Here is a 22,145-nt window from a genome sequence, read left to right as displayed (position 1 = left end):
GGAACTCATTAGATTATGCAGAGGGAAAAAAAACTCACCAACTGTAAAGGTTTCTATGTACGACTTCCTATACTGATCCATCATTTTCATTTAAGGGCGTTTACTTTCATACTCTGCTATGAGTTTCTCTGCTTAATGCACAGCTATAAAATGGACCAACCGGCTGGTTCTTCTGAGCATTCTTTGTGTATAAATGGCTGTCACACTAGGAATTATTTGTATTCAGCTGAAACCTGAGAAAGGACTGAACTGTAATGCAGCACCAATATCCTCACAGCAGGCTTATGGAAAATATTTTTCTCACTTTTAAGACTAGTACCCTAAAGTGACTGATCTATAACTGTATACTGACAAACTCAATTTTTTTTTCCAAAATTTGTTTTCTGCTTCCCATAGAATTTGGATCAAATTTCAAAAAGGTAAATTTTTTAAAAATGCATCCTTGAGGAGAGTTTGCAACGTCATTAGGTTCAAATAATCTTTATTCATTTAGAACAAATAAAAACTGCTGGTATGTCAAAAACTGTAGCTGACATTGCCATCTTTCATAATGCCATTTATTGTTTGCCCATCATAGGACATTCCAATGGTCTCGTTCTTCTGAAACAACCTGGCTTTCTGCTAACTGTACTTAAAATCATGTCTACAAAGAACAAGTAGTTTCTGTGCTGTCAAGCATCAATGCAAAAAGGACTCCTAGCAGCTATCACAAAGGACAAAAAGGACTCCTAGTATGCAGCTATCACAAAGGTATCGTTGGTTGAGGAGTTAATGACAGCAAACCAGGAAGGAAAAAGTATGTCTTATTCTAATATAGTGAATATTTTATAGATAGTTAAATAAAGATTTGAGCATGCATGAAAATGTAGAAACTGAATTATCATAATTATTTATAAAAGATAATTAAAATAATTCATTTTTTGAAATATTTATCTAAGGGAATTGAAATCCACATACAAACAAATGTATTTTCAGGTCAGACTTTGCCAGGGAGTATTTGTAGCTCACTGTGCCATGAGAAGAGCACTTTGACCTCATTCAACAAAATACACTTGCAGAGTTTGCTACAATAAAATTAGTTCAGGCTTTCATTAATTCATGTTTCTCATATTTGTAGTGGAATAAAATGCAAAACAGAACAGTAATTTCACTGAAAGAAAGCTAAATCTCAACAGCATCTTCAGAATTGACATCAGTAATCAGTGGATGTGCTCAAAGCTGAATGTGGACATCACTTCTACTAGGGAATGACTACAAATGCTGATAGGTTCTCAACAATATCATGGCAATGAAGTTTCATATTGTTTTCTCACCATTTAAAGGATAATATGGGTGCTTTATGAGTATGTATACATGAAAAACAGCTTCAAACAAAGAAAACTATATAATGATTTAACAGATCTACTTGTGCAATTAAGCTTAAATTTGTTTATTTCCTCAAATATTAAGAAATAATTTTTATTCTAGTTCTGAAACAAATTAGACAACTGATTGATTGACAGGCACTGATAAAATATTGAGAATCAAACATATCTTTAATGTACTTGAGTATAATATGTTTATGGTTGTTATTCCTGCTTGTCTGCATCCAAACACTTAACATTTTGTCATCTCCAGTCATTAGGGGAAAAAAAATAACGTTTTTTTCCATGTAAGCAGATCAAGTTACATCTAATTAGATGGAAATAATAAGCACAGCACATGCTGCAACCAAACCTATACATAATTATTCAGTGTAAACTTCAATCACACACAGATCAGAAAAGAAAATAGTGGAAAATGAATGTGTGGTATGGAAACACACAACATGTTCTGTCTGTTTTACCTTCCGATACAAAACAAAATGTACTATTTTCATGTATATTTATGTTACTTTCGATTAATCTGCCACAACTCAATATGTTATACTGAACAGAATACAGTGCTAGTCTTGAACTACTGTCTAGCCTTGAGTGACAAAGCACAAAAAATTCATTTTCTCATTATTATTTCCAGACACACTCTGAAAATGGCTTGTAGACCCTAATAAAGCCTCTGTTTTAGACAAACCTGTCAACAAAGAAATGGCATAGTGAGACCACAGAATAACCTTAGTAACAATAAATTAATCTACAATCACAGTGGCAGGTTATGTGTCTCCTGATAAAATTTAACGGGATAACTTCAGTATCCATCATGGCTCTGTAGCAGACTCCGAGTGGATAAATGTAGAACTATCAGTCCAAACCTTGATTTATAAAGATATAAAGAGGAATTAATGTCTGCAATGTACCTGCCACAGTGTTAAGGAACATCAAGTATTCAAAGTTTGAAATTTCCCGCCTTTGCCAGCGTTGTGTCATGTTGGAGGATTTAAAGAGCTGTCGAGGGCTGGCCAATGACATCCTCCTGTCAATGCCACAAAAAAGTAAGTTGTTATTCATTCTAAACATTTGATCTTCTCCTTGCTTAGTGAAAAATGTGCAAAAATATTTCCACATCATTTCAAACCTTTTATCTTTTGCAGGGGAAAAGCATGTTATTGTTGTCTCTGACTTGACCTTCAATCTTATCCTTTCTCTTTTTTTTTCCCTTTAAAGATCAGCACAGGGCTTTATTAATAAACTAATACAAAGTGACTCCTGTATTCACATTTTTGCATTTGAATGCACTTCTGCTTTTCATATATATGAAACGTTAATATTTGTTTTTATTTATTTACTTTTTCCATCTTAAATAGTGTTAGGTCTGCTTTGTTCGAGAATGAGTGAGTCAGACACCAGACTGAGTCGAAATCAAGGTTCTTTATTACCGGATTGTAACACTTGCAACTAACAGTGTTAGTTGGAGAAGGCGCATTCTCCCGATATCAGCAAGTGGTGTTTTTTTTATACCTCAGGACACGCACTTAGTAAATTATCATACCATTACATTGTCCAATGAATAAGCTGTTGCTATCCTTCTCTGTTAGTCTGCTGCACATCATCTTGTTATTGCCACACTTATCTTGAGCGTACAAGGTCACACCTGCATCCTGTTACTCCTTAGTACTGGGTGACTCCTTCTCCGGTCCCAACTCATGATGTTTTTTACCTTACAATAGTGAAGCTGATGAACAGAGAAGTTGAAGAACTCTCAATTTATTCAAATACTTGAATTTGTCATGGAAAATGAGATTAGAGAAAAAATGTTACTGGATTGGGTGAGAAATAATTATGAAAACTGACTAATCGGTTCAACATATTAATTCCTAAGCCTTAAAGTAGATTTTTGAAAATTAATTTTAGAATTATTTATTAATTGTTGAATAATAATAAATAGTTACCAAATAGTTGATTTCTTAAGAATAGGTGTGCCTTAAACATATTCAGGAGAATTTTCAAGAATTCTTAATTGATTTTCTTAATTGATTTTTTTTTTGCTGGCATCTGAGACTCAGACTTTATTGAAATCAAGCTAAAATGCAAAATGGTATTTGTAAGTTATCCAGCGCTCCTTAAAAAAAAACATTTTCGAGATAAAGTAGCATAATGAAATAGTAAGATGTTGCTTTCATTGATGTCTGGGGTGATTAGATTGAATCAAAACTGGAGAAACTCAGCAGGTCAAGCAGTGTCCTTTATATAACAAAGGTAAAAAGACATCACCGACATTTTGGCCTTCATCAAAGTACGGGAATATGTCGGTAGAGGTCAAAACAAAAGAGGGGGGGAAGGGGTGGTCACAAGGCAGGAGGTAATAGGTGGAGAAAGGAGGAAGGGGACAGCAGAGATCAAGGGGAGGAGGGATGGCTTGGTGAAGGAAGGGAGGGAGGAAGGGAAGGGGGAGGGGAAGAGGAAGCAGGCTAACAGAAAATGTTGATGTTAATGTCATCTAGCTGGAGAGTACCCAGGCAGAAAATAAGGTGCTGTTCCCCCAATTTGCGGGTGGTCTTGGCGGGACAGTGCGTAAGGCCATGGACAGACATGTGAGTATGGGAGTGTGACATAGAAATGGCTGCCTACTGGGAGGTCTACGTTACTGTCGCAGATGCAGTGCAGGTGCTCAGCCAAGTGATCTCCCAATTTGCACCCAGTCTCTCCAATGTAGAGAAGGCCACAAAGGGAGCACAGGATGCAGTAAATCAATCCCGTGGATACACAAGTGAAGTGTTGCTTCACTTGAAAGGCCTCTTGGGCCTCAGACCAAAGTGAGGGAGGTGTGGGGATAACTGTTGCACCTCCTGCGGCCACGTGGAAAGGTGCAATGGGGGGGGGACGTTTGGTGGGGAGGGATGAGTTCACGAGGGAGTCACGGAGGGAGCAGTCCCTATGGAAGGCAGAGAGGAGAGGAAAGGGGAAGATGTGTCTGGTGGTGGGATAATAATAATTTGAAATTCCTTGGTGCTTCTGAAGGTTTTTTATTTAAATCAATATTGCTTTTGTTAACAGGCACTAAATGTCAAGAGTCCTATTGATTCATAACTGCCACACACTAAATTTATACCAGTTTAGAAGTTGAGGGGTGTTTCCTTTGGATGGAGATATCTGGAAGTTGAAGACATTTTCAGATTAATGGATTATCCATTTAAGATGGGGAAGATTTCTTCCCTCATTTGTGAATCTTTGGAGTTTTCCATTCCAGCGAAATGTGGTGGCTAAGACATTGAATACATTCAAGGCTGAGATGGTTACACTCTTGGATTGCAGTGGAATAAAGAGTACTAGGGATCAAGATTGGAATGGAATGAGGGCGGGAAATAAAGTTGAAGCCAAGATCAGATCAGCCATGATCTTACTGGATGATAGAGGAGGCTCAAGGGGGTACCTGGCATCCTGTTGCTTTAATTTATTATCTTTTTTTTCTGTTCTTTAAACCTGCAGGCTGTTTCTGACACCTAACTGAATAGATTAGTCTTTGGAATGTAGCTAAGTCCTGGATCATACCAAGTAAATTACATTTTTTTTAATAGATCATTGATTCAGAGTTATGCAATATAAAAAAAAGGCTCTTGGGCCTAACTCGTTTTGCATTGCAGTCATAGTCAACTAATCATTTAAAAGTTGGAGCTATTTTACAAATGAATCCATTACAAATTTATCATTGTTAATAGGATTAATCATTAGATCCGAACTGTGTAATGAAACTTTTAAATTTACAGAAGTTCTTGAAGTTGCTTGCTCTTTAAGGTATATATTTTCAATCAATACTTATCTTAAATATTCTAACCCTGTTTATGGAAAGGAAATAATACTTCCAGAAGCATATTTAAAATTTAGTCCAAATTTATTCCAGCAACTTCCAAGGATGCATTGACAGTGTCTTATGGGAGATGGAGTGAACTACAATTACTTTGATGGGTGAAGCAATCACTAAAAAAAGGAGTTGTTACATTCTTGTGAATTTTAAAGGAAGGTGAGTTTGGTAAACAAACTTTGCTTCTTATTATGAATAATCATTCAAGTATCAATAAAATGTGAATATCTACTTGGCACTCTCCCTATTATTCCTAATTCTAAATGGTTGGTGATAGTAAGAAGAAACACCACTTCATGTGCCAAAGTAAATAACATGAAGGTTCGTAAAACATCCATTTTTCTCCTTTTACAACAGTGGTTTTCAAACTGCCCCCCTAAACTCACATTCTATCTTCAGCAATCCCTATGCCACTGTTTTAATCGTACTTAATTGACTCGTTATGTGCACGGTTTCATAACTCCAAAGGAAATGAGCCAATGACAATTTTTCTCAAGCAAAATATTTCAGTTACAATTGGGTCGAGAGCAATGGTTCTCAACCTTCCCTTCCCACTCACGTACCACCTTAAGCAATTCCTTACTAATCACAGAGCACTTATGGCAGTAGGGATTGGTTAAGGTGCAATGTAAGTTTAAGGGGACAGTTTGAAAAACACTGTTTTACGATAATAACTTTATACTCCATTTGTAAATGTCAGAATCATTCTGCAGAATGTATGTGTTACTATTTTTCAAATTTCAGTGTGCAGATACTGCAGTTAAAAATTCTTGAGCTGCTCTCATTTATCAGGTTTTCTTAAGGTGTGATCTGCAATTGCCCTGTTTATTATACAGTGTACTACAGGAGAGTTAATAAAAAGACTAAAGTCAACAAGTCTAACATGTTGTGTCTTGTAGCCAAACCATTGATCAGCATGCACCTCAACTCATTCACATAAACTTAATTATTATTTGATTCACTTCTTTCTTTTCTTTGGCTTGGCTTCGCAGACGAAGATTTATGGAGGGGTATGTCCACGTCTGCTGCACGCTCGTTGGTGACTTACAAGTCCAATGCGGGACAAGCAGGCACGGTTGCAGCGGTTGCAAGGGAAAATTGGTTGGTTGGGGTTGGGTGTTGGGTTTTTCCTCCTTTGTCTTTTGTCAGTGAGGTGGGGTCTGCGGTCTTCTTCAAAGGAGGTTGCTGCCCGCCGAACTGTGAGGCGCCAAGATGCACGGTTGGAGGCGATATCAGCACACTGGCGGTGGTCAATGTGGCAGGCACCAAGAGATTTCTTTAGCCAGTCCTTGTACCTCTTCTTTGGTGCACCTCTGTCTCGGTGGCCAGTGGAGAGCTCGCCATAGAACACGATCTTGGGAAGGCGATGGTCCTCCATTCTGGAGACGTGACCCACCCAGCACAGTTGGGTCTTCAGCAGCATGGATTCGATGCTTGCAGACTCTGCCAGCACGAGTACTTCGATGTTGGTGATGAAGTCATTCCAATGAATGTTGAGGATGGAGCGGAGACAGCGCTGATGGAAGCATTCTAGGAGCCGTAGGTGATGCCGGTAGAGGACCCATGATTCGGAGCCGAACAGGAGCGTGGGTATGACAACGGCTCTGTACACGCTGATCTTTTTGTGTTTCTTCAGGTGGTTGTTTTTTCCAGACTCTTTTGTGTAGTCTTCCAAAGGCGCTATTTGCCTTGGCGAGTCTGTTGTCTATCTCTTTGTCGATCCTTGCCTCAGATGAAATGGTGCAGCCCAGGTAGGTAAATTGGTTGACCGTTTTGAGTTCAGTGTGCCTGATGGAGATGTGGGGGGGCTGGTGGTCATGGTGAGGATTCACTACACTTGTATGAAAAACACATATAACTTCTAAAGTTACATTATCAATAATATATACACATTCATGCTCATCTGATCTCTAAAAGCAGCAGAAAACAAATAAAAAATGCAATACAGTATTTGTTTTTAAATATAAATTCAGAACATATCTCTTAGATTTCATGGTCAAATCTCTGCCTATCCTCTGCTGTGATTCGATTGCTCCACCAATGATAGCATGAGGCAATCTTCACAAATACTCCATTACTTTTGTGCATTTTAAATTGAATCTGTTATTCAGGTCATGAGCATTGCTGGCAAGGCTAGAATTTATTGTCTATCTCTCATTGGCCTCTTCAGAGGTTAATCTCATTGCTGTAGGTCTGGAGTCACATATAGGCAAACATTGATGGATGGCAGATTTCTCTCCAAAGGACATGAGTGAACTAGATGGAATGATGTGACAACCTAATAGTTTTGAGATTACTAAGAGTAGTTTTTGTTTTTAAATTTTATTGCAATGTTTACTGAATTTAAATTCCAGTTACTGGGGTGGGGTTTGAACTTTGGTTTCCTAGTCCAGTACTGTGTAGCCATCAATGTACCTGATTTAATCTATACAATCATCTGATGTGAAACAGTTTACTGTAGCAGAAAATACAATAATATATCATCTGTGAAGGTATTGATTAAAAATTTAGAAGGCTGGTGTTTAAATAAGAGATTAAGGAAAGGGACCAGTGTTCATTTAGAGGTTTGTTCCACTTAGTACTAAAACAGTCTGCATGTTCCCTTTGGTGATAACACCAGATGTGTCCTTGGTTGCTTGTGCAAAATATACATATGTAGTAGCCAATGAACATTATATTCCACTTCAGAAATTTCACTCTTTTGACTTTAATGGAACTGAATTGCAAATATGAAGTCGAACACATAGTTGCAAATATATAGGCAAGGATGAATCTCCATCTGGTAATGCATTGAATACAAAGTTATGAAGTTAAAGTAGACAAAATAATTTTTTTCAATTACATATGTACACATGGCAGGATATGAGTCATTGGAGAGAAAGATAATCTTGGAAGGCTCATGATTATTTTTCAAGTTCCAATAATGTTGCAAGATTGAATGAAAGAATAATTTTAGAAATATAAGCAAGTTAGTTAATACCTTGCAAATAACTACTGGTGAAATATTATGTATTTATTATGTATTATTATACATTTCCTAAGCTAAAATACCTTCAGAATATTGAATGTGAGATGAAAAATTGAGAAATAAAGTAATGAAAGTCCATATCCAATACCTGGCCTGTGGCAAACCATAACTAGTGCCAACTCCAACACGAGGTAAACTATACACAGCTTTCTTCACTGTAGCTTGGTCTGGAAAATTAAACATTACAGAAGCTGCAGATTGAAAAAGAAAAAGGTGAGTTTTAAAAGGAAAGATACAACAAAGAAATCACCTATATCACAAAGGACAGATCATTTTAAAGCAGTATTTAAGTCCATATATATTTTTTTTTGTTTCCATCAGAAAATCAAATTCTATCAGTGCATACTTCTGTTGGCCATGAAAACTTCCAAAGCTGTGTTCTGGAGTAGATGACGTCTTGAAAAAACAGCCCGTATTTCGCTGAACATCCATTTTCCATGTAAACCTTCTGTGTAAGCAAGGACCTAAAATTTGAAAATACCTTAATTTAATTTAATTGAAACCATCTACAGACTTCAAGATGCAAATATGAGAATATTCCATTAGTTCAAGTTCTCTTTTGTGCAATAAACAATATTTATCAGGATGCACAACAATTTCAAAAAGGCACATCATGTTTCTGTAATTTTGAAATTACATGAACATATTAAAAGTTTAAATGTTCATAATAAATAAAACAAATCCTTCCAATCAAACACAATTTTCTTTTCCTAAAAAGTGAATTGTTATTTTTTGCAATGCTGAACTATCTAAAGAGGCAGGGTACACTGTTATTTCGCCAGAGAGCTCAAATTCACCTACTTAAGTAAATTATTAGGTCCGTATTCACTGTTAAGATATGTCAAACGATGCTGAATGCAGAATAATTGGTCAATCAATATGTTTATTAAAATATTTGAAGAAACTATTCAGAAAGGGTTAATGAGAGAATGTATTCAAATTTAGTCTCCTTCTTTCCTCTGAAGAAAGGTTGTTCTGAGAATACCACAGCGGATTTAGTGAAGTATTGAAAAAGATGAAAGGAGCCTATTCCTTTTTCAAAAGACCAATCAGGACACATTTTGCCATTTAAACAGATTGTTGCTGCCTTTTAGTTCAAAACGTTAAACCTTTTTAAAAGAGAAAACAAATGGCTATGGCTTTTAATGTTATTTGGTTACCAAATAAGCCTTATTTGTTACAATGATACAGGTTAAAAGCAGTTTGCCTTTGAAGAGAAAAAAATCAAGTGGACTCTAACTGACAAGTGAAAATAATCCTTTTCCATTCCCTATTTTCCCACCCTAACTTGCAAAGAAAGACCCAATTGACAGTTTTCTATGCATCTCAGGTCAGCTTCATGCTTTTCAAACTTAATCAAGGAGGTGTTAAAAAAAAGATGAAAGTCTCCCAACCTTCGCATATGGTAGAAAGCAGAGAAATGCTGGAAGTGAAGTGAGATGTTCCATAGGGGAAGGTTAAGGCTGATGCTAATGCTCATTTAAAATGGTGACAGTCCGTAGTACTGAAGCCTAGCTCGGCTGGTTTAATTTCTCTCTGGAATAGCTCTTTTCTGACCTTATGCAACACATCAAAGTCTCTTGAGCTCAATTAAAATTGGATTATGTTGAAATGCTCTATCTATGGGACTTTATGCTCACTAACACTTTTCTCTCAGTAATACCCCAGATGACAGTTACTCATCCCAATTTAAACAGTTGTCATAGAGACCATGAACTAAAGAAATGGCAGTCAACAATAAGGTGAAAGGTAAACTCCACCATCTCATGAATGAATAAAATACTCGATATCCCATCACAATGGTCTCAACGACAGCAGCAGCTTGGATTTAGAATCAATGTCAATGCACTGTATAAGGCATGAGTTTCAGGGGAATATTATAAGGAAAACATGTCAAAAGATTTTAAAATATTGCAAAGAGAAAATTGTTAAAACAACATGGCTTTGGTTAAAACCAACAAGGGGCTTTGCAGAGTTTGTTCGTAGTTACCATGATGAAGTGCAGCCCTGTTTTTAGCCCAGCTGTAGAAAATGCCATCTAATGAATCTGTCTGGGACGGCTCTCCTTGTCCTGTCAGGCATGTCAGGAAATGACAAGCACTGGGGACAGGCCGCCTCCAGTCATAGACAGGCCTGCCAGCTGGAGACTTCAGCCTCAATCTAATCCCAGCACCAGAAAATAACATTCAGGTTTCAGCTTGTCAGGATGGTTTGAGAAGATGGCTGAAAAGCTTTTTGTTTCAATTACAGATGAAATTTGCACACAGTAATTAAAAGATACTACTAGCAGATGAGTTTCATGCTGTTTAATATAAGCAAAAACACATGGCGCTAATGTAAATCAAAAATGGACAACTTCAATAAGGCCAAGACCATATTTTCTTAGCCTTTTTAAAAACATAGCTACCAGATTTGGAAATCATTTAAAAGATGGGCATATATTCTATTAACATTATGAAATGCAACACTAACTATATTAGAAACATCTACAAGACAATTAATACAACTTTATCATTAAATTATACATGTTCACAATTCCTTGTAGCTATGTTGTTTGATTCATTTCATTCATCTAGGACCAAGCGAGTTCTGGCCTCCTGACCTCAATTTTTACTAAGAGAAACAAATTTCTTTTTTGCAAACTAACTCAATTTTTCACACGTCAACCTTTAGCCTAGCTTTAAAAAATTAATCTCATTTCATTCCATTACACAAAGATATTTGATACTGCTAAAGTTTACTGAAGTGATTTGAACTCATCCGCCCTACGACAATTGTATTCTCAGCTTTGCTTCATATAGAGGTGAAAGACATTATTTTTACTTTAGATATTAATCAAAATTTGCATTTTTTTTATTTCTGCTCTACTTGGATAGAATGTAACTTTTTTTATTATAACAACAGCTAAACTAAAATGCTTTTAATTCCACGATTCTTAATATTGAAAATGATAATCTATCATAGCCAATGGAAAAAATCAAAAATATGCCTTTGCAAGATCATCTGAGTATACACATTTCTCATGAGTGTAGCTTTAAAACAATATATTTTGCTCTCCCAAATAGTATATAATATATAATCTAATTATTAGATTTAATTTTAATTCAGATCTTAAGCATGTTATAATGATAGCAACAAAATTGGCAATCTTTTATATTTCTACTCTGTTTTTAAAACTTTTATTTGGCATATAAGTACATATTTATTTAACTGTCTTTTGTTCTAAATTTTTTAATTTTAGATTTAGACATACAGTATGGTCACAGGTCTTTTCAGCCAATCAACCTACGCCGCCCAATTACACCAATTGACCTACACCCTGATATGTTTCGAAGGGTGGGAGGAAACCACAGCCTCTGGGGAAAACCCACACAGACACGGGAAGAACATAAAAAATTCCTTACAGACAGTATGGGATTCGAACCATTGCCCCAATCACTGGCGCTGAAACAGTGTTGCGCTAACTGCAACGTTAACTGTGCCACCCTGAATAAATGTAATTTTAATTTATAATTTCTAAGATATCTAATGGTCATTTTTCTCATTACTGTTTGTGGCACATAAAAGCTACCCAATTACAACAGTTACTACCATAAAAAGAACTCATTCAATGTGAGCTAAAGGTATGAAAGATGTTTTGCAATCCTAAATTCTTTGTTTCCATGTAGCCATTTAATTTGACAACAGATGAAAAGACACATTCTAGTCTAAAGAATCAGACTAATCATTTATCTACTCCATAAAAATTTCACACCCCTTCATCGTTTCCTTCCAGAACCAGGTCAGTCCAAGCTTGAAGAAAGCTAAACAGAGCAGAGGCAATGATCATAGCTGGACAAGATGAAATACAACAGAGGCTAAAATACAAACCTGGATACAAAGATTGCATAATTGGTCCAGAGACCTAGATTAAAATGAAGATGAGGTTGAAGGGAATCAATTCTAACATTGATATCTCTGTAACTCAAGATTGGAGGGTTTTGTTCCTGCTTGAGCTGGGTCATGATGGTGCCAATTAGTACATGATTTATTTAAGAGTTGTTTTAGCAATTTTTAGCAACAAAGCTGAAAAATCAGAATACGCAGAAGCTGCCACATGTTGTGCAGAGCAGTGGGCTTAAGGATACTCCTGCAATAATTGGAAGTGATGGTGCTTTTAAATGGGAGTAATCAAGGAGACATTTGATAGTGCAGAGACTTAGTCATGTGATGGGATTGAGATGCTAGTCAAAATACTTGTTCGAAGAATTAAAGCAGAAAGGGGAGCAAAATAGGGAACTGTAATGATTCTTATATAAAGCTTGAAACTCTTCCTTAATGATTTGTTGCCTGTGCTAATTTCAGACCAGTCAATAGTTAAAGTGGATCAAATGACAATTCTTGAGGAAATATCATCTTTTGTTAACCCAGCATGATATATTACAATCAAAATAAGCACAGATATACATATTCCATATAGATTCTTGATTTCCCTGAAATTGTGAAAAAAAATTCAATACTGATATGTGATATAACGTCGTAAAATTCTCATGTCACTTAATGATAACCCAGACCTCTTTGTATATTCAGTATTATTGAACTGGCACATACTTTAGTCCAGAGAATAAAAATTAAAATGGTGCTTTGGATCTATTAGAATGATGACATTTAGCTAAGTTCTGTATTTATTCCAACGGTAACCTGATAAAATTTTCCTTTAAAACTGTTTAAAATAGATGCTACACGAACCAGAAATTAAGTACAACTTTGCAGTCAGAAAAATAACTGTAAATTTAAAAATACAAACACTAAAATAAAAAAAAATTGTAGAAATATTTGGCAAATTCATCAAATTCTGAATAATGATAAAAAGAATGGGGTTAATTTTGTTTTGGTATTCTAAGAATTCAATTAACTTATCATTTATTTTCCTTGCAATGTTAAAATGGTTCACTATTTACAAAGCAGCTTTTGAATTGAATTATTATGCTTCATTGTGTGAAATTATACTTGCGCTTATTCAGAAAAATGTGCACTTTTGTAGCACCTGTATGAACACAAGAGTAAGAGGAGGCAGAGTGACCCTGTTAGCTTCTTCTGCCAATCAATAAGATCCGACCTTTGGCATCAACCCCATTTCCCTGCCCAATGTCCATAACCTTGATTCTTCATAATCCAAAATTCTTGCTTTCTCACAATTAAATATGCTTCATGATGCAACATCCATAGCTCTCTAAAATAGAGAATTCAAAAGATTTACAACCCTCTGGGAGGTAAAATTGCTCCTCAGCTCAATCTTGCAAATGACTCACTGTCTGATGATGTTCCCTAGTTATGGAGCCACTGGCTCACAAGATCTACCCTACAAAGCCCCCTCAGAATGTTTCAATAATATCTGCTCTTATTGTTTTATACTCATAAATTCATATATTCTGTAGGGGGTGAGAAAGGCTTATCGAAAATCTTGTAAAACAACAGCTGCTGTGAAGAAATCTTGCTAGTTGCCTGCACATTTTATTCTTTAGTATACATGAGATGTGATAGGGATGCTTAGGGACTTAGTGGATTTGAGCTGTGAGGCAACTGAAACACGCCGTGTCAGTTTTCAACTCATTCTGCCAAGTGTGTTAAATGTGGCTCTGAGCATTTAAAGGACTGGAATTTCAGGAAAGCTCCAGTTTGCTGCACAAAGAGCTCATGAGCAATGAATGCTGCACCATCCCCCAATTAATCTTGTCTCTCTACCTTTGCTTTGCTTTCCCACTAGGTGAAGGTAATAATGACACCCTCATCCATTATCCTTTTATCCTGTTATTCACGTGAAATTGCTTAATAACATGTTACAGATTTGTCTTCAGTCATATAATTCTTCCTGTCATTGCAGTATATCATCCACAAAACATATAGCCCTGTTTCCCAGTGTACGCTTTGAAGATTATTGTCAGTGACACCTTCAGGATGCATTCACAATTTGGAGCATCATTTCCACCATAATATGGAATTACACTGACTTATCTGTCATTGCCAAAAGCACAACAAGCAATTCTGTGCTAATGCAAACGTAATACACATTTTCTCCATGCTGTTGGAACAAGGGTTCTTGTAAATTTATGCTAATAATGCCCTTTTGTATTGAAGCAGGTCCCATAGAAGGACACTTGGCAGCTGATAATCTGTATTTAGTCTATTAGATAATTTGTATTTTATCCTCTTGTAATTATATAGCTTAAATCTTTTTTATTGTCATTAATCCTAAAACCATGTGTCAAATACTAGTTTTGTTAGAGATGGCAGAGAACGGAGCAGCAGCTTTCCTATTTCCGTTTTGTGAATTCCTATTTATTCAATCATGTTTTAACCATTCATCTTTTAACAGTTGAAAGATTTACTTATTTCTTCCTACTTCAGATCACCATTGTTAAACCAAGTGGCTTCCCTACCCAGTGGCATTCCAAGGGGACCAAGCCATCCCAGTGTGCACACCAATCTGACAACACATGACAAGCTGGTCGGCGTGCAGTAATTTGACTAATTATACAGGATTAGAGCATATTAATGCAAGCTGTTTTCTCTAGGGTTAATGACCCACTGGCTGGCTTAGTATGCCTGCAAGTCTGCAAGAAGCTAAAAACACAAACCCAATTTCTGATTCTCGTCTTTTCGTATCAGCAAATGAGTACATCAAGCTACTGAGCAGCAAAATGTTTGTGACATTGTGCCTCCTATTAGCCTTCAAGGCTTTTCTAACTATCTACTCCCAGGATCATGGGAAAGAAAATTAAAGTTCTCTCTTTTTATACTGCAGTGGACATTCAAAAATAATTCTATGTCAGCACAAAGAGAGTGTGTTTGTTTCTAGTCAATTCTTTTAACCAACATACAACTAAATCAAAATCTCAAAATGAATTTTTAAGAATGGTAAATATATGCACATACTTAACTAAGTTTGATGACGGAGCTTTGTTTTATTTAACTAAAACATTTTATTTTCACTTGGTTATTTAACCAACTATTCAAACTTGGTTCTTCTATTCCACAGTGAATAACATCTGAAATATGCAGGTTTACAAAAGTTAAAAAATGAACCTCAAAGCAAAATTTTGGCGTACAGTCAAGATATTATCATCTTGACGATAAGTTAGGTTATAAAAATTATTTCAGGAAGTTTTAATTCATCCTTGATTCATTCACTGAAGAATAAAAATGGATGGACCTTGCAATCAAAATTCACAAAACAAAGGTTCTTCATCAATCTGCCCTGCTGTACAACACTATCTTCTGACAATAGAGGTCTAGGATGAAACTCTGGATAACGCAGACTCCATATCTTGGGAACCACCTCTCAGCAAATGTAGATATTGTCTATGAGATTCAGCATCATCTTCAGTGCATCAGTACAACTTTGGTCTTCTGTGGAAAAGACTTCAAACCCTATTCCAATCTCATGATCTACCAGATGACAGTGATCATTACTCCCTTATGTGCTTCTGAGTCTCGGATGGCAGATACCTTAGGGCACAGAAGAGACACTGGTGACAATCTCCACAAATCCTACTTATCTATTGGCATGATCACTGAACTGATGTCAGTGTCCCCTCTCAAGCCGTTACTTGCAGCTTTTGATCTTAATTATATGATCAGGTTGGCTCTGCCACATTGTTCATGTCCTTGACAATAGATTCCCAAATTAGATATTCCACTCAAAGCTCTGTCACGGGAGGAGATTAATAGGTAGTCTAAAGAAAAGGTTCACAAAATTCTCAAAACCTCCTCGGAAAATGCACCCCCCACCCAACTGGCTCCTGGGAATCTCTAGCCCATGTGCCAGAAGAACATAGAAGCCTCATGTAAATGATGGAAGGAGCATCTCATAAATTATTCTTTGCTTACCCTGTCAACCCTCTCCCACCTGTTTGCCTTTGCCTTGGATCCAAAATTGGCTTGAATTTACAGAACTGGAATGGAAGCATATTCTGGATCCCAATGGTCTGTCTCAGAATGAATTTCAAATCACATTGTTCAACATATTAACACAAACAACATGTAATAACAGGGTTCTTTGCATATAGCTGTTGTTGAAATTTGAAAATGCTTAAGGTATCAAACAACTAAAAACACAAAGACATCACTGAATATTGCAAAGAGTGTCCATTATAACAGTGTTTAAAATAAAAATCTAATTATGTTTTATTTCTAATTTCTAATTAGTGGTTCACTATGGGTTCATTCTGACACCAATTGCCAAACAGTACCTTTTATTACTGGGTGTATAGCAGGTAACACTGAATTGATATATTGTTTTCGAATTTACTTAAGTCAGTGAAAACAATGAGGGATTTTTTTTCCACCTGTTTCTTGTAGCAAGACAAATTGGGTGCTCTCAAATGGCTTGAAGGAGCCGCAGATCCTTTTTCATTGTGTTCATTTGCATTTGCTGACTGCTTCTGGTTCCTTGTCAGCCAATGGGGATTCAAATCTAAGACTATCATACTGGTGTTGAAATCCCTCTGCCTTACCCCTTTGCCCAATTCTCTGAGATAATAAACAGAAAATTCTGGAAATATTTAGCAGATCTGGCAAGCATGTGCGTAGAGTTAACGGTTTATTCAAACATATCTACTTGGACAATGAAACACTTTCTCAGTACAGCATGGGACACAACTCTCATCACTGCTGCTCCTTTCTCCTTCCAACTTTCCATCGTATCAGCCCTGTGGCCGGATCAAGAACACTTCATTAGATCAGAGACCAATATGCACTCTAACTTACCATTTTGTTGACTAAGGCTTCCCAAATATTTCTACCTATATCACTATACTTAGTCTCCTGCATTGGATTCTTTTAAATTCCCTCTAGAACCCACTCTGCTTCTTTAGCTCCTCCTTCTCATTTAAACTCATCATAAAAATTTTCTCTTCGACTGTGCTTTCTGCTATTAATTTCTCTTCTTTGACACACGAGGATTTACAGCATATTAACAAGCCATTTAGCTTGACAGTCCATGTCAACATTTATGCACCACTTGGGCCTCCTCTCATCATTCCTTCTCAAAGTCTATCAATATAATCTTCTATTCCCTTCTCCCTCATATTCCTGTCCAGCGTCCTCTTAAATGCATCCATACAATTAACTTCAGACAACTCCCGTGGTAGTGAATTTCATATTCTTGCTATTCCTTTGGTAAAGAAGTCTCTTCTTAATTCCTTTAATTGTTTCCCAAATACTTTTTCTGTATCTTTCCTATAATTATTTTAAAACTCCTATTAAGAGATATGACATACCAAATAGTTTATTTTTCCTCTGTGAAATCACTACATTAAATATAAAAATAAAAGAAAACCTGCACTTCAGCTAATGTTGTTAGGGTTGCCACTGGATCCTATTTAAATGGAAAAATAGCTATCTTGCCAACAGCATGAGATGCCAACATTACTTAAAGTCATCAGCTCCTGGGCTAGTCCCAAGATAAATGGCTTCAGGCAGTATCATGGAGTCACCCGACAGATGCAGTAGCCCAGGGTCTTTGGGGACAGTGATGACCACAGTCATTTCACCACTCACCCCTACAATAAATTCAAACTTGCTTGATAGTGATTCACGTTCAGGGAATTTTAATAATTATTATCAGTCCTTCATGGCAAGACCTCTATGGGAAAATAGAAAAGTCTAACCCACAATGCATTCTACACCTAAAACTTCTGACTGCAGAACAAGGTCTGACCTTGTCCCTGTTCTCTATCAAATATTGACATTCAGCTGGAGTTGATACTGCTACTGAAGGGGTGAGAGAGAGAGAGGAACATGTGAGAGAAGAAGTGACAATAACAGTTTTCAGTGAGATACCGATGGAGGGTAGCATTGCTTAAGCAGCCGAACTTTTAATAAAATGTGAAAATGGGTGCATTTGAAGTAAGGGCATTACAATTATTAAGCAACTTTGAAATGAAGATACAAATTAAAATCGACCTTTCTAGACAGTAATCGAACAGTGGAATGACTGTATAAATATGTTCCAAATTCACCTCTTCTCCTGCTGATGTTAGATAAATACTTAACTGGGTATCATTTTGGATCAGACTTTACAAGTCGATGGTCCTTGGTTTGCTGTGAATGATGATTGTACAAAAATTGAACAAAAAGAAAATTTTCCTTGTTAATTATAAACATGATTTACACTTTAAAGATGTAATCTAATAGTGGTATAAAGGTATTTTAGATGATGCAGTTTGAAATATAATTGAACTTCTATATACTGGTATATTTAAGCACATGGTTGTAGTGAACATATTGAGTGTATGATCAGTAATTAGCTTGAGTATTTCTGTTCAACATTTAACGTTAACTTCTATATACTGGTAACTAAATTTCGATTATAAATATAAAGCAAAGCAAAAGAACAATCTTAAATATATTTCCTGTTCAAAATCAAACAAATTGCTTAAATGCAAAAAACTAACAGAAGGCAATTATTGTGTCCAAGATAATGAGTGCTCAGGAGGGTTCTGACTTGAAGCCATCTAACTGATTTGTGTAAAAGCAACATGCTACAAGAAAAGAATAGGTATACAATTGGGCTTTTGCTTCTTATGTAACCCCAGGTTGCACCTGTAACCTCCCCACCCACCACTCTTCCCCCTGCCCCCCACCATTTCACAAACAACTATATACCAGCTGATCTACAGCACTACAGCTCCATAATACAAGAAATATTTTCGCTAGCCTGCTGTGCCCCTCTCAGTTCAGTGCTGCACCACATGGTAGATGACAGCTTTGTGTCTATCCCTTCCCCTTATCCACCCCCACAGACAAAATGTTCTAAAGCTAATGATGCAAACATGAAGCGTAAAGTCTCTTTAATTTGACCCTTGTTCAACTCCTAATTGGATTGTGGCTGAACTGAAATATAAAACAGGCCTTGTTTATTCAACTTGGTTTTATAGACTGAAGAGCTAGAGTATAAAACCCCTTACTCTGGATATGTGTGACTTAAAGATTAGGCGATGAATTGCAGCTGTTATTTAACCAAAATGTAATGAACTGCTTCCATAAACAGGTAACTTTTCAAACAGTTTTCTCAGTGTAATAATCTTTAGAGTATGCTTGACCTAAATTTAATAAGATGTTATTACAGTGGAAGTACAGCTGTTGAGAAAACACTATTGAATGTGCATTCAAGATGTTAATGATCCAAAAGTGACTACAGCTACTGTTTCATTCTATCTGAACAAAAGCTCAGGGCAGTGCTCCTTAGCAAACTGTTTGAACACAAGCTGTCTGAAGCTGTAGCACTTGCTTGTCTTTGCAAAATGCCAAAGGTTAAGGAGAATTTCAGAAAATAGTTCAACTGTTCAATTATGTTCAATCTGCAAGAAATCTTAATTACTATTTGGATAGGAAACCTGGTTTATTTTCCCATAGAATTGCTCTGATGGAACAGCAAGACTGTCTGTATCATACAGACAGGTGTAAAACATGCAGTAATTACAGAAGATAGAATTAGTTCATAGCCTAAAGGCAATAGAGAATGGTGCATTGACAAAAGAGAATTGCAAATAGGGAATGCAGACAAAAAATGTTTGGATGTGTAAATTAGCAAGAAAAATGAGACAGAAAAGCAGCTTTTGCCCACCATTATTCATCACATGAGAACTGAGCAGCTGAACATGATCAAGAAAGCTTTGGTGCAGTGAACAGGCATCAACACCGAAATGAAGCCAAGAATGGCAGCTCTGCACTCCTGAGTCAATCACTCATTATGTGGTGAAGTGCTCTTGAGAAGAGCCTCTTATACTTGACCTATCATATTACTTCTTCTGTAAATGCATAATCCCTGCTTGTTAGGTGGTGTCAACACCAGCATTCATCCTCTGTGGTAGTTCTTTTGTGTTTAGACACCTAAGAAGCAGTTTCATTGTTAAAAAGAAGCATAACTCAGGTCATTATTAAACATTCTGATTTTAACAATATCAAAAATACATTGATTTTTCAGCTTCTGCATTCAAAAAGTAATTGTTCTAGTAATTTAAAGTTATCTGCAGTGGATCTTTCATTTATAGCATAATTAAATACAATGGACTGAAATTTGTTGGGAAATGCTTGCAAATCAATATGGAACTACCAGCATTTTCATGCAGAAGTGCACAAAATAATTGGTTTTTCCATTGAACACAGGCTTTACTGTCCAATCTTTGCAGTGTATTTCCTTATTTCCTGACAGTCTCAAGGTTCATTGCACAGCAGAAGAACCAAAAGTTGCAGCTCCATTCAGTTGAATGGAAAGCCACCGGTGCAGCTTTTTAATGAAGTAACTTGAATATTTTTAATTGTGTTCCTTGATGTTGATCATTTTACCTTTCTTTAGAAATTTTTAAATGGTAGAGACACACAAAAACATTCAGAAGGCTCAATGGAGGCTCAGCTTAGCTCTTATTCAAAGATTTTTGAGTAGATTTGTATGCAGATCTATGCAAGACCTTGCAATTAAGGATTGAGCCAGTACTTAGCAAAAAATTGGCATCCGAATGGCCACTAAAATCAAATTTGGACATTTTTGTGGGAGGGGAGATCCATGACAATAATTTTGATCCATCATAGAATCAATAAATTACTATTACTCAATTGGCTCAAATCCACAGTAGCTTTTTTTTTTACTGTTCCTTTTCTCATAGTCCTATAAACCTATCTATCTTTACATGCTGATCAAATTTCTTTTGGAAGTCCTCATTTTTATTGCCTTTATTGACAGTATTTTTTTAAAAATTCCTCGCTTCCCTTGTATATTTTGTTCATCACTTTGAATGCAACTAAGTGGGCGATGTTGTTCGGTAGGGCCAAACTGGCCTGTTTCTATGCTGCAATTGATAGAGGTGTTTAAAATTATGAAGGGAATAGATAGACTAGATGCAAGTAGACTCTTTCCCCTGAGAGTAGGGGAGGTTGAAGCAATAGGACACAAGTTGAGGGGAAGGGGGCAAAATTCTAGGAGAAACATTAGAGGATGCTTCTTCACTCAGAGAGTGGTGGCTGAATGGAATAATCTTCTGGAGGAAATAGTTGAGGCAGAGTCAATTCTTTCATTTAAGAGGAGGCTGGATATATACATGGATAAGAGGGGGTTAGAGGGTTATGGGCAGGGGGAGCTAGCGGAGTTGTTTGAGTGAACTGGTGTGGACTTGTAGGGCCGAGATGGCCTGTTTCCATGCCATAAACTGTTATATGGTTATATGGTATGTTCCTATTTATCTCTATAGAAAGAGATATGGACATACATCCGCTCTATTTGCATTAAACCCATCATTATCTTGTATACCACTTTCAAGTCTCCTCTAAGCATTCTTTTGTTCAAGGAAAACAAATGAAGTTGCTTCATATCTTTGCTGAGATCTTTCATTTCTGGAAATATTTGCATACATATTTTCTGCTATTTTTCCCCCCTCTGAGTTTCATATCCTTCCTAAAGTGCAGTAACCAGACTTGAATTCATCACGGCAACAGGTACGTGATCAGTGTTCTATAAATTCTGAACATAATCTTCCTGCTTTTGCACTTAAAACATCCATTTATGAAGCTCAGGATCCTAAATGGTTCAACAACTAGTCTTTTTTATATATCCTGCACCTTCAAAGATACTTAATCTGCAAGTATAATTCCTGCTCCCCCCCCCTCCCTACTTTGTAGAACCTTGACTTTTGCTGTATATTGGGCATGGAAGTACTGATGTCTGCCAATCCATGCAAAATCCATGTCTAGGTGTCGATAATTTAGAATGGCATTCCAGAATTCCACATCTGTGCACTACAACATGGAAATTGGAAACATGATTGAGGTCATGTGCACACATCCTGCCTCTCACATTGTCCCTGGACTCGCCATAAGTCTGTGGTAGCTTTGTCATTTTCTGAGCTGGGAGGATGGGCATACTATT

At 36.5% G+C, this 22,145-nt stretch overlaps 1 protein-coding gene across 26 annotated transcripts in view; it reads right to left on the bottom strand.

Moving 5' to 3' along the window:
* Nucleotides 1–22,145, bottom strand: part of nbeaa (neurobeachin a) — a 1,045,297-nt gene that overhangs the window by 165,979 nt on the left and 857,173 nt on the right. For all 26 annotated transcript variants that reach the window (XM_069891655.1, XM_069891654.1, XM_069891651.1 and 23 more), the window contains 3 exons: nucleotides 8,589–8,706; nucleotides 8,331–8,433; nucleotides 2,273–2,388 (listed from right to left, as the gene is read on the bottom strand). In XM_069891655.1, the coding sequence (XP_069747756.1) occupies nucleotides 2,273–2,388; nucleotides 8,331–8,433; nucleotides 8,589–8,706 (337 nt within the window). The remainder of the gene's footprint in view (nucleotides 1–2,272; nucleotides 2,389–8,330; nucleotides 8,434–8,588; nucleotides 8,707–22,145) is intronic.

Source organism: Narcine bancroftii, chromosome 7, assembly GCF_036971445.1.
Source record: "Narcine bancroftii isolate sNarBan1 chromosome 7, sNarBan1.hap1, whole genome shotgun sequence".
Classification (NCBI taxonomy): Eukaryota; Metazoa; Chordata; class Chondrichthyes; order Torpediniformes; family Narcinidae; genus Narcine; species Narcine bancroftii.
The sequence above is the reverse complement of the archived record's forward strand: the minus strand, read 5'-3'. Positions and strand labels throughout refer to the sequence as shown.